The 14,441-nt window shown below is 41.8% G+C and overlaps 1 protein-coding gene across 2 annotated transcripts in view; it reads right to left on the reverse strand.

The window, feature by feature from the left end:
- The window catches only part of prim2 (DNA primase subunit 2), a 147,308-nt gene that overhangs the window by 101,719 nt on the left and 31,148 nt on the right, over nucleotides 1-14,441 (reverse strand). For both annotated transcript variants that reach the window (XM_084320995.1, XM_084320994.1), the window contains exons 6-7: nucleotides 9,893-9,988; nucleotides 4,748-4,885 (exon numbers count right to left, since the gene is read on the reverse strand). In XM_084320995.1, coding sequence (XP_084177121.1) covers nucleotides 4,748-4,885; nucleotides 9,893-9,988 — 234 coding nt within the window. The remainder of the gene's footprint in view (nucleotides 1-4,747; nucleotides 4,886-9,892; nucleotides 9,989-14,441) is intronic.

Consider the following 14,441-nt stretch of genomic DNA (forward strand, 5'->3'; position numbering starts at 1 on the left):
TTATTTCAAATTGTTATAAGAGAATGCCAGTGAAAAAAACTGACTGTTTGTAAATAATGAAATTTAATGATTTATGTTCTTGTTTCACTCAGGAGAGGAAGTGACGGCCTTCGTTTGTTTGATTAATGGAATGTAAAAGTGTTACAAAAAGTGTAGGCTATGTTGGCAGCGGTTACAAAGCTTAAAGAGCGCATATAACGTTCATTTGCTAGATAATCTATTGTATATAATGTATTTAACCCACGTTGAGGTCCGGGGGTGAGTGGGGGGGGGGGGGGGGGGGGGGGGGGGAGCAGGGCGAGTGAGTGCCATTGTCCACTTGTGTTTTTTATTTTTTATTTCTTTTTTGTTATTATTATTATTATTATTTTTTCTCTTCTCTTGTAATTTTAATGATGTATATTTTCGGGACCCCCTTTGGCTGTGGGTCTGGTGGCCGTGGGCTCTGACTGGGGGGGGCCATGGTTGGGGGGTCTCTGCGGGTTGAAGCATTAAAGTGGCGTGGTGCTTTGGCCCGTGGGGGCGCCGGACTCCGGGTCCTTCGGGATTGGGGTTCGCAGCTGCCGGGCCTGGGGATGGAGGGGGCTCAGGAAGCCTTATACTTTGTGACAGCTTATTTGAACTAGATATGTATGCAAATGTATATTCTGTCTAATTTATTGTCTGATCATTTTGGTTAGTTTATGTTTTGGATGTCTTTTACGTATTATTGTTATTATCGTGTTGTGAGTTGTGATGTTTCATGTTTGAAAAATGGAAAAAAAAAAAAAAATTTATCACAAAAATAAAGTGTAGGCTACTTTATGTGAAGCATAAGCTGCATGATGGCTGTGTGAGTCATCAGCCTAACTGTTGACAATCATGAGTGTGCTCTCTCTCCCGTCAGCCATGGGAATGATTGACTCATGGACACCAGCTGAGTGAGTGATGGACTCATTGACACCAGCTGAGTGTGAATATTAAGAGCGACCTGCACAAAATTAAATTGTTGCTTCCTTGATACACGGATCCTGTTTGTCAGCGTTTTATTCATTCTTCTATATATACTGTGTAGTCTGTGTTATGATGTCTAGCCAATACGCAATAGCCGACATTCAACCCATCTAGAATGAATTTTCAAAACATATTTACCGTTCATACGTTTATTATTGACAGCCTCTGGACTGACGAGGCTGCAACTAATGATTATTTTGGTAGTCGACTAATCTGTCGATTATTTTTTCGATTAGTCGACTAATCTAACGATTATTTCTGTCACACCCTCCATCTCTGCTTCCTGTGGGCGCGGCTCCTTTTCCGGGCTCTTAGCAGACTTCTTAGCTTAACATAACAGACCGACAGTAAGTTTGGGGGAACTAATGGGATAACTGGGGTTGCAACAAAAGTGCAACTAGGGCTAAAAACACAATGAAATAATAAAATAATAATAATAATAATAAATAATATATCCTTCTTAGCAGACTTCTTAGCTTAACATCCCAGGGAACTAATGGGATAACTGGGGATGTTGTTTGCTCCTGACAAGAGTCTCAAAGTCTGGGGTGATGGTAGACAAAGCAACTCTGAGGTCATGCTCAATGTCCAATCTGTTCCTCTTCTTTGTCTTCAGCTGGACCAGAGCTGAGAAGCCACTTTCACAAAGATAGGTAGTACAAAAAAAAATATATATATATATATAGTTTTTATGATCGACGTCGTCGATTAATCGTTGCAGCCCTAGGGGGGGGGGGGGGGGGGGTCACACCTCTTCCTTCGAATATGCTTCTTAGTTCCGTCAAGATGAACCTCGACCGGCAGGGTGGGATGCGCTGCTCGATTCATGTCATCGTAGAGACAAATGAGGGTTGAAAAAACCTCATCCCAAGATCGGGGTGACTCTTTTAACCTGGTAATCGATTTCAACGTTAAGCGACGGAAACTATTCCGGGTCTCAGGGCACAGCAGGGCCAGAGTTTTATTAAGATTGACGTATCTCATTATTTTCCAGCAGCCACCATTTTAAACGACAATGGAGGTAAATATGGAGACAGGCAGCGTATGTTTGCATTCACCGAGACAGGTTCCGTCTGACGCCTCCCCCGGCCAACCTGCGGCTTAGAACGCGCAGCAGAGAGAGATGGGCAATTTATTATCAGCCCAGGAGGGACATTTGTTTACAGCATTCATGAAAAGGGGAAAAATAAATAAAATAAGATTCGAGGAACTAGAACACACTGCCACTTTTGTTTAGAAAAGCCCTTCCATTCATGTCACAATTTTCTTTCCAGTGTCCCAGATTTATGAAATTACTCTGAAAGTAACAAATAGTCTTCCAAAATGTGCTCTCTCTCTCTCTCTCCCTCTCCCTCTTCAATTTGACTTGGGGAACATGTGACAGTCCTGGTTAGAACACGCTTACAGTCCTGGTTAGAACACGCTTACAGTCCTGGTTAGAACACTCTTAGAGTCCTGGGCCCTCATTCATCAACGTGGCGTAGAAAATGTTCTATTTCCACACGTAAGCACAGAATTTAGAATCAGTGCACGCACAAAAAAAAACAGGATTTACCACACGTGCGTACGCAGGTTCTACGCACACCTGTCATGATAAATATCACCTTGGCCCTGCGCCGAGGCTCGTGCACACTTTCACGTATTTGCATACCAAAACCGCCCCGATTAACCATATACGGTAATGGGCACCCCCATGAAATGTGGAAGAATGGACTAAACCGAGGGAAGCGTGTTATGAGACAGGCTGACAGACGTGTACACGTACGGTGATGTCGGATATGATATCTATTAACCATTGCTGCCTGGGCAGCGCAAACACTAATAAAGACCGTGCTGGAATATGACTGCCTTTTTCTGTTTTGTTTGATTAATACCCAGGGATTAAAGTTCTCCTCAATTTTATTCCAAATCGCGACGGATTTTCGGTCAATTTTCTACCTGCTGCATATGATTTCTAGAGTCATACAATCTATTTTGATGTCAGTATTGGGTAGCCTATATAAACAATAATACGAGAGCATATACAAGAACAATGAATCTCACTGCCAATGATGTAGCCTATACGCCATGTGTAGCCTGCCTATATGTGATCAATACAAACTTGAACTTGAATTCCATCATGTCTGTGTGCGGGTCACTGCGGGAACTCACAAGGCTGTTGTCACAATGTAAATAAGAACGTGCACTGAAAAGTTACAGTATGTAGTTGGTTGATTATTTGTATGACAGTCAGTAAACCCTTGCAAAAAGTATCCGTTTTATTTAATGAATTGAAAACATTCAGCATCGCCTTCCTCCCGGCATGCAGCAACAACATGTATCAGGCAAATGCGCATCGCAACATTGACTTCGTGGAATCCCTTTCTATTCACATAACTGCATTTGTGATGGAGCTTTGACAGCTACAGTAACAGTCTATTGCTCGATCCATCCATAGTCTGCCCAGTGAACTGAAAACCATAGACAGTGCCGTTAGATTCAAGTCCAGCCTGAAGACATGGCTCAAAAGGGACTATACCTAGACACTTAGCTTAAGGCACCCTTGCATGTTGTATGAGTCTGTATGTACATAAATGTTAAATGGTATATGTGATGTGTTGTGATGTCACGTTTTGTATGATGCATGTGTTAAGCATCACATTCCCCCACCCCCCTACAAGGACCACAATGGAAATAAGCTCTGAGCTTTTTTGTGTTACATCCTTGGCAGTATATCCCGACTGTGCTCTTCTGTCACATGTTTATTTTTTATATTGTCAAATAAAGTCATTCATTCAAGTCATTCATTCATCCAATATCACGATGGACCGTGTCGGTGGCAAAGACCCGAGGGTGGAGAGGATCTTGAATGAATTCCATCATCATATTTATATGTTGTGTGTCTGTCCACTATGTCTGTTACTTTGTTATTCCCCCCCCCTATCTATGTAAAGCGACCTTGGGTCTCTTGAAAGGCGCTATATAAAATGAAGCTATTATTATTATTGTTATTATTATCACATCTGAGCGGGAGCTCACAAATAGACTGTTAGTCTCAGTGAAGTTTCAACGGAGGTCATCTATTCTAACCAACACATTGAAGTAGAAAGCATTTCGTGACCAATCTTATTTGGAAACATGAAACACAAAATAATTAGCTTTTTATTTGAAACAATATTTAATCGCGTTTGGAGGTTGGTGTTTTGCGTCTGCCCCCCCGTGCCAAACAAGCAGGCCAACCTCTTGTTCGCGTGTGAGCCCGTTATAATTACACTACTGTCGCTATTTTATAATGAACTATAATGAATTACGGGTCATACAGAAGTTGAACACTAATGCACGGAAGCTTATTTCCGCCTTGAAACTAATGCAGAACTGAGGAGCGCTTATGCCGTAGTAACGATGTTCTACCACTGGGCGTCAGCTAAGTGTGCTCCGAGCTGTGCGTACACATAAGCACGAAGTCAAGTTCAAGTTGAAATTGATGAATCCCACTCTTTGCTTAGAAATGGTCGTACGCACAGGTTAAGCACATATCTGTGCGTAAGTCAGGTTGATGAATGAGGGCCCTGGTTAGAACACGCTTAGAGCCCTGGTTAGAACACGCTTAGAGCCCTGGTTAGAACTAGGGCTGGGCGATTTATCGATATTATCGATTAATTCGAATTAATGATTTAGGACGATTTTGACAAATTAAAATCGATTTTCAAAAATATATATATATATATATTATTATTTTACAAAAAGTGATGTTTGTAGAGATGTTGACACTTACTGCCAGGGCTTTGGAGAGTCTTATGCGGAAGTCATTGAGAACGATGGTGATAATCTCTTGTTGAGGGATGTACACATAGCCCCCTCTCAGGTACACTTTCCTGGTACGCACAAGATCCAGCGCATCTTGAAATGGAACCTATAGGATGCAAGTAAAAAGGAAAGATAAGTGAAATATATACAGATTCATATTCAACACTAGGCAATGTTTGTCTCAACGTCAAGAAATAATCATTGTTTAAATTAAGTGACTGTCTATTAAAGTAGGCCAGGCCAATTCAAAATCGCAATGCAATGGGCACCAGTTGAAACGTTTCCCTCTTAAACGGTTAATCCAAGCCAATAATATATCCTTCACCTGATTTGTTGTTCTGATCCAATTCGTCAGAAATTAGGAGTAATTTCAGGCCATTCAAATGGCAGCAATAGCCGTGTTTCAGAACACAAGTGACATAAGATGCTAGCATGGTGACTTTCTTCAGTTTCTATGGTGTTTTTAAGACATTCTCAGATACACAGGAAGCCGATGACAGTGGTGCATCAAGGCTTAGTTTAATCTACCTAGTCACTAGTGAAACACTACTAGGAATTATCTGGCTAGTTTAGAGCCGCCTGAATCAGCATTTACAGTTTGTTTAACACAGAGTTCGGTCATTAGCGTTAGTGTCCATTCACTTAACCCATTTAGACCTAAAAACGCCTGCTAAAAACGCCTATTAAAACCTATGCAATTATTCTACACAATCTCTTAAAACCTGAGGGTTTTTTGGAAAGATTTTCAGAATTGTCAATCTTCACTAAAACCTTTTATATCTCAGCCTCTGGAGCAGGTAGAAAAATGGAATGAAAAAACCATTTGATAGATTACAACTTGGGCTTTTATTTGAAATCATTAATTTACTATAATGTGCATTGACATTTATAAAAAAATAATATAAACAACAAATATAAAATACTAAATATAAGATACTGCCACCTAGCATGATTCGGCCGACATTGGAATCTCGATGTCTCAGAATGAGTCCCAATGATACACCGAGGTCTGTGAGACTGTATAGAATATTAAAACCAAAGGGCGGCTAAGTGGCGCAGTGGGCAAGGCGCTCGCCACTAGTGCAGGAGATGCTGGGTTCGAGCCCAGCTCTCGGCATTGCTACCAGCTTGGCTGGTCGTTCATACTAACACAATTGGCAGTGTTAGTGGTGGGAAAGCTGGTGGGTGGGTCCTGGTTGTTGTAAACAGCGACTCCTACAGTTCGGTCGGGGCGCCTGCTCAGCGAGGAAAGGATCTAAGGGGGGTAGTGTGATCCTTCCACACGTTACACCCTCTCAGTGAGAGGCCGCGCTGCCAGGTGAAAAGAAGCGGTTGATTGGCTACACATGTGTCGGAGGAAGCACGTGATAGCCTCCACTCTCCCAGACCGACCGTAGGGGGTAGGTGCCCAGCGACCAGGAAGGGGATTGGGAATTGGCATAACGATTAACATTGGGCAGGGCGGATACGTGGCATAGTGGGCAAGGCGCTCGCCACAAATGCGGAGACGCTGGGCTCGCCTGTTCGAGCCCAGCGCTCCACATTGCTTTCAGTTTAGCTGGTCGTTCATACTAATACACATTGGCCGTATTAGGGGGTGGGAAACTGATGGGTGGGGATCGGGCGTTGTGGACAGCGACTCCTACAGGTCGGTTGGTGCGCTTGCGCAGTAGAATTAGGAAGTGTCGGGGGCAGCGTGAGCCTCCCACGCGTTACTCCTCGCCACTGAGAGATCGAGCTGCGCAGGTGAAAAGATGCGACTGCTGTTACCTCAAGTACCGGAGGGGACTTGTGCTATGTATGACTTAGTCCACATTGCAGCCGGCTTGTGGGAGGCAAGAAACAGCGTTTGTGACAGGGGAGGGTTGAATTGGATGATACGAGAAGATATAGAAAATGGGAGAAAAAGTGGATAAAAAAAAAAAAAAAAACGATTAACATTGGGATGGGAGAAAAACAGAGGAAAAAGGAGGGGGGGAAATATTAAAAATATATATATATATATTCAAATCAAATAAAAGAAAAAATTATTAAAACGATCGAAAACCTGAGATTTCTCGGGTTCTGGCACTCAACCGCTGGCGAGATAACCGAAAGAAATGTCGGGTCTGGCGCTGAAAGTGTTAATATAAAAAAATATATATTTATAATTAAAATCCCAAAGCATTCCCCCACATGTATTTCAGCGAATCACAGCGCTCGTCATTACTCGCATACCTTGAAAATGGCGACACTGTCTGAAATGACCTAGACGTTGCATCAGGTCTTAAAGCTAAATACATGCGCATGTAGCATCCAGCCTTAAAAGGTATAAACACACACACACAGCATCCGGTCTAATGGGCACGCCACGATAGGACGTGTGATCACAATGTCCCGTGTTCGAATCTGGCCCAGGACATTCGTTGCATGTCTTCCCCCTTCTCTCTACCTGGTTTCCTGTCTCGCACCGTCCTGTCCCCAATAAAGCAGAACGCCCTAAAAACACATCATGAAAAATAATTCACTTGAAATGTCCGTCCCTATTGGAAAAATGTCGGTTCATAAATGAGGAGTTATTAGCTGTGTAGTGTGCTTCTCAAAACAGACTTAACCACTTGTTGGATTCTTCGGTAATCAGCCAATCTCATCTCGTCATCTCCTTCGTGACTCTCCCTGTTCTGCGTTGTGTTTTTTTTCAATACTTCACATTGGCTGTCACCCACTGTATCAACCCCCGTTAGTACATCCGTTAGTCATAAGAAACGACACTGCAACGTGATCTCTTTCCTTAGATCCTCATGTTTATTTTCATAACCATAGCCTCTGTACCAGATGGAAACACCGTTCTGTATTGTCCTTGTTCAGTCTTAATTATCTTTAATCCAATGGTTCTCTCTCTCGTCGTAGCCAACCACCATTTCCTGTTAGCCGAAGCTAGTGATGATGTGTCACTATTTCCCCTCCCCCACCCAGCGAGGGTGGCGAGGGATGAAAGTCTCTGATCAACGCGTCTGCTCGTCTGGGCGTCGTATCTCAGTCTAAACTTACCCCCGGAAGGAACTCACCCCTCATAACATTCTCCCCATAGCAACAGGCCGCCGCCCCCTCTTCTCGTTACTGCGTAACACGCAGTCTTTGACAACGGCTCTTTGACCCAAATCACTATAGCAACGGCGATGTTAATATTATCCCCCTAGTTCTCTCTGACCAAACCTGCCTGCTCTCAGTGCTTATCTCGATTGTTTTTGTTACAAACCTGCCGACGACCTTGGCATTCACACACCCTGCTTGCTACCGTGGAGACACACACGGCTGCTTTTAAGATCTATAGATCCGTCTGAGTAGATGCTGACACCCACCAATACATTATATACACATTGAAAAACATAGATTCTGGAGTTTCAGGAGGCTGCCTATAGCGATGATTGACAGGACTAATAACAGCTAATGTCATGCGATTATCATGTATTAAAATTAAACATTTACAAACTTGTGATTATTAGTTAGGCTTACAGTTATAGGAAGGCTATAAACGAACCCTTACTACTTAGCTGTAAAACAACAAAGGCATACATTTCATGGCCATCAGAAACTTAAACAGAAATAACGAACTTGAATGAAATCAACATCTGGGCTGTAATCTCATTTGTCTGGCGTCCTGCTGTGGCTAACCTGCCTAACACCTGATCATATAAAACAATGTAGCTAAAATATTACAAATTATTATTACATTACATAACATTAGCTAAAGGGCCCAGAGTAGTTCTCAATCACATATGCATCAGAATCTGCTATAAATCTAGCATAACATTAACATAGCGTACATGCAAATACATTATTGAATATCACATACGTATCAAACTATATGTACCTTGAAAACACTTGAAACATAGCTAAACTGGAGTTGGGAAAAATAACTGGACTTTTGGCCCTCCCCACTTAAGAGAGTTCGAGTAATAAAAGTTATTGCTATAGAAGACATAATTACCACACAGAATGTACCCGTTTGTTTGGTTTTCCCCGAGTGTCTCTTGGGAGAGCTGAAGAGCAGGCAATAGCAACATTAAACACCCTCAACGCCGTTCAGTGACTAATTTTACTATGGGCCAGTGGGGAAATTAAGACCGGAGAAAGTCACTGAAACTGCATTAAAGGGTTATTTTTACATACAGTGGAGGGACGGTGGGACCACTCAGGCGCAGGACATGAATCTCCATAAGTGTACTATGTGTCCCACACTGTGTTCAGGTATTGGACAATGAAAGCGTATATACCGCATTGGGACCGATTATAAGACAACGTTTTTTTTCTTCTTTTTTTGCTGTAAATTACACCCATAAAAGATGCAGCCGTCTTATATTCAGAGTTGATTGAGACGTGTTGTGGGGCAGCACGTTGGTAGTGATATTTACTTTCCTGAGAAGCAAGCATGTTTCGCCTCTACGGATCCTGACCCTCTGTAGTTTCATATAACTAGTACAGTGTCCCCTTGACCGTCCCCTGACCCCCACCCTTCTCCCCCCTGAGACTTTTGTCTCTTCACCCCAGCCCTCCTCAATGCCCCCCAGCCCTCTCCTCAAAGCCCCCCAAACTGTTTATTTGTAGTTGGTCTCCAAATAGTATCCATATAGGCTCATGGCTGGTCAAATTAAAATGCGATATATATCGCAATATTTTGACATTTTCTCTAAAGCACTTAAAAATGCTTGATTTAACCCTTTGATGGATACGGTCACGCAAATATGATGATTATAATAGTCCCGGCAACATATGTCTGCATTAAACCATGAAGATGCTTTCAAAGATAATTAAATTAATTCTCTAAGACAAGTTATATAAAAACTCTTGGGTGCCTAAGACTTTTGCACAGTAATGTGTTTTCTATCCACTTTAGCCAAAAATACACACATATATACTGTATGGATGAGGGTTTGTGCAAAACATCACGATGTCCACGATACGTTTAAAAAGTGTATCGTTAATGAACTGTACCCGATATTTATTTAATATAGTCATATTGCCCACCCCAGCGGCCTACTGTAGAAACAAATTAATGTCAACGTTTGCGAGGGGAAAGAGAGAATGAAAAGGATCCGAGGAGTGCGAGCGTCCAGACGGGTCGGTAACTCACTTTGTAGAAGTCTTGCTCCTCGACGTTGCTTCCGCTGACGGCGTAGCTGGAGCTGACGAGTTTATCCGTCAGAGCCTTCTTTTCATCCCCACTTATCTGAGGAAGACATTGGCGGAATGGATCGATTCATCTTTATTTATCTCAAACACAACAAACACACAATCACATTTAAAGGGCACGTGTACTGCATTGTTTTATATTTCTAATCAAGTACTAAAAAACCATAATTTTTCAGCTTCAAGATTTCAGGCTGTTATGGCCTGGCTCCGCCCATAAGCACTTTGAGTGACAGTCAGTCCACACAGTCTGCGACTTGGAGAGAGAGATAGAGAGAGAGATAGAGAGATAGAGATAGAGAGAGAGATAGAGAGATAGAGAGATAGAGAGATAGAGAGAGAGAGATAGAGAGATAGAGAGATAGAGAGATAGAGAGATAGAGAGAGAGAGAGAGAGAGAGAGAGAAAAAAAAAAGAAAAGACAGGCCGTTCTTTTTTTCTCTGCCTCTCGGGTGTGCTGCACGCAGCTTGTGGGGAGGGGGCCCTCCCTTCCTCCCTCTCTCTTCCTTTTTTTCTTTCTATCACTCTCCCGTTCGGAGGTGTGTGTGGTGCGGCAGGCCCCCCCCCCCCCCCCCTAGTCCTGCCCCTTTCTTACAATATCATGACACGACACAACTCTTTTACTACCTAAAAGAGAGAAATAAATATAATTATAATAACATAAAAAAAATGTAATATACAAATTAATTATAAAAACAAAACCATTTTTTGTTTTAAAGAAATCAAAACATTCCCAGAGAGCAACCATCTATAGTTCCTCAGTTCTGTATTGTCTATCAGTGCTTTTTTGTATAATTCTTTTTAACTTGCCGTTTAATTTCCCCACAAACTGAAATGCACATGCTTTTAAGAGTACAGTACAGTAGGATATTTTAAGTTAAGTTACCCCCTTAAACCATAACTTCCCCTCTCTGTCCATGACATTTTTTTGTATATTACCTGCATTTCTTCTGAAATTCGGATGGACTTTTTTGTCATAGAGATTAAACGATTTATTGCAAAATGGTCATACAGTTGTATTTTGCAGTGTATGTTTAGGTTCTGCTCTCAAGGTGCTCCCAGCACAGATACTGGGCAGTTTTAGTAGAAGTCAATATGGAGTATGTCTTTGACAACAACAAAAAAGATCCTTCACCAACTAGTGGACAGAAAAATTTCTCGCCACCTACATACAGCAGTCCTACGTCGTTTACAATCCCCAACTAACACAACTTCTGATTTGTATTATTTAAATACTTTATCTGCTTACTTTCAGGGAAGTCTTGCACCTATAATCCCCATTTCATTTCTTGCATGGTCACTTTGTTAACCTCGAGCCTTACCCACCTATATTACAAAAGCAGTCCCATTTACCATTTAGATCATTTGTATAAGAGGCCTAGTACTATCTGCCAATCAGTGTCCAAAACTGTTATCGTATGCCGCTTGTCTCCGTTTGTATGCAGAGCACTTCAAAATAAAAGGTTGATGCTATTTAGAGATTCAATACATTTGAAGAGCTGAACTGAAACTAGAGACAGATGAGTGGAGAGAGACGTTCCAAGGAAGTACAATTCCCACCCGTCCCAGGCCGTGAGTTAAGGAAACAGAGGTTCAGTCGACACAGAGGCCGGAGGATACTGGTTTCTCATCCCATGCCTGGCCAGTTTACACATCTTTTTGCAAGGCTTCCACTAATGGGTTTAATTTTACAATGTATCCACGGTTTAAGAGTTACTCTGAAAACTGTGATTAATATCGTGCTTTGCGCGACGGGAGGAAGGACGGAGACGATGGGATGTGGGAATATCTCTCTCTCCCATCTCCTGCTCCTTCTAACTCACACGTGCTGAAGCACGTTGCCTAGTAACATTTTAATACATCAAAATGCATTATTAACTTAGAATTTTGCTTGATGGTTGATCCACTGGCTTAAGTGGCCTTGTGTGTGTGTGTGTGTGTGTGTGTGTGTGTGTGTGTGTGTGTGTGTGTGTGTGTGTGTGTGTGTGTGTGAATCTGATGGACGGAGAAGGGCGTGGGGGGGCAGAGCTGTATCTCATCTAGTGATGCACCGATGTGAAAATTGTGGCCGATACCGATAACCGATATTAATATTGCTGTTCTGGCCGATACCGATATTTACCGATGTCGATATCTCTGTATAGAAAACACTTTTTTATGATAATCAAATAAAGAGCTATTTTCCAAAACGCATAATTTTTTTACTTTTGTAACTTATTTTCAGAAATGACTGATATTTTGAAACTATTTAAGGCCAAAACATGTATAAAAAAAAATTAAAATTAAAATTAATATCGGCCCCATCTTGATATCGGACCGATACCGATGTGTAAAAAAAACTGCCATATCGGCCGATATTATATCGGCGGCCGATATATCGTGCATCACTAATCTCATCCCATATGGATACTATCTCAGAATGAACAGTCAGATCCTTAGGTTTCCCGTTATACACAGATACCTGCCGATAAAGCTATTGTGCTCAACAGCCAACAGCTGTGGCCGTAAAAAAAAAATTATAGGTGCCGTGAGCGTAGTAGTGCGACGTCTACTACACCCACTCGTCATCACAGGTCCATTTCAGATGCAGTCACAGATATCGGGCTACGTGTGAAAATAGAACTGCGGTTTGCCCTTCCGTTATCAGGCGGGACCGTTTTTGTGGCACTTTTAATAATAGCGTGTTCATGGTTAATTAAGTCAGACCTGCGTCCGTTTCTGACCTCCAAGTCGGATAAATATCTCTTTAGCGCCCAATGAGTGGGAAGGTTGTGATTCTTTTGTGTCGAGCATTTGCAGTATCAATAAAAAACCTCTTCGGTTCCACCACAGATCCCTCCTGCTCAACCTGGGTGACCTCTTGCACCCTGGGTGACCTCTTGCACCCTGGGTGACCTCTTCCACCCTGGGTGCCAAACAGCAGAGCCTAGGTCACTAAAGGAATCCTGCAGAATCTCAAATGTCTGACATTTTAGTGTCTCCTCTCTCTACAACCCAATGTTGATTTAAAAAAACGAATTGTTTGCTTGATCAACACACGTGTAAAGAAAAAGCTTTTTCGGAACAGAACCATAACATTTGAGAGTGCACACGCTAAACCCATAGCAGGAAGTTGTACCCTTCCTGCTGACTTGTCGTACAGAACGTCGTAAGTCGCTTTGGATAAAAGCATCAGCTAAATGACAAAATGTACATGTAAACCTGTTCAGATGTGCTCCAGTACCTTCCTTTCTGAGAACCGGAACATTGTTCATTTAATTTCCCCATCATCCCGTAGTTCCCAAAACATCACAGTTTGTAAATCTCGAAACAGAGAAATCCCACTATAACTTTGTATCCTCGAGAAAAGCCGATTCCAAAAAAAGGGCCTTGGTGAGACAGTTCTAGAAAAGAGATCGAGCAGATTCCCTCTGGCTCCCACAGAATCTACAGGTACTTTGACTGACCGAGGCCCCTGACACCAGGCCCCAGACCCCTGACACCAGGCCCCTGGCCCCCAACACCTGGCCCCCAACACAGAAGAAATCTGTATATTCATTGTTTTTGTACCATTAATAGAAACCCGCGGTGCAGACATATTGATTGCGTCCTCCCATTCTAATAGGCTGTTTGCTTAACATAGTGACACCATGTAAAATTCATAGGCTACATCTTTATTCATGTTTGTTTTTCTTGCTAGTTTTGCTGAATGGGCAACACGTTGATCGGTTGGTTCATTTACTTATTTTTTCCTTTTCCATGCATTTGGTATCATTGCTTTGGAAATTATTACATTTTAATATGTCTAAATGAGCACACATTACCATATATCCTGGAAAGATTCATAAGGCATAATATTATCATTTACATCTATTATATCATCCAAAAATATAATGCCATTCTCAACATCCGTTTTCATGCCATGGGTTGCCCATCTATCTATCCATCCATCTATCCATCCATCAATCCATCATTAGAGAACACAATGTACGTTTCCATAGCTACGCGGATGACACACAATTGTACATCTCTGCTGTACCAAATTATGCTGCAGCCATTAAATCCATTTCTGCCCGTCTCCTAGCAATACATAAATGGATGAGCAACACTTTCTTACAATTAAAAGAGGACAAAACCAAATCCTAATAGTGGGCCCTATAACAAAAAGAGAAATGCTGCTGAACAATATGGGGAAACGTACTACAAAAATCGGAATAATTTCAGGTAATTAACATTACATATCTCTTGTTGTGGAATTAACACAACATTATGCATACTTTTTACAATAAATAAAATCAGAATTTGCTCTTACTTGCTTTTCCTGGGTAAATAAAGGTTATAGAAATGTAAAAAATATAAATTATTATATATATTTTTTTTGAAAACCGATACCGATATTTTCCGATATCACATTTTAATGGCAATATCGGCGGATAATATCGGTAGGCCGATAATATCGGACATCCCTATTTATAATACATTTTAAGATCCTCCTCCTTATATACAAAGCACTT

This window comes from Notolepis coatsorum, assembly GCF_963971535.1.
Source record: "Notolepis coatsorum genome assembly, chromosome: 9".
Taxonomy (NCBI): domain Eukaryota; kingdom Metazoa; phylum Chordata; class Actinopteri; order Aulopiformes; family Paralepididae; genus Notolepis; species Notolepis coatsorum.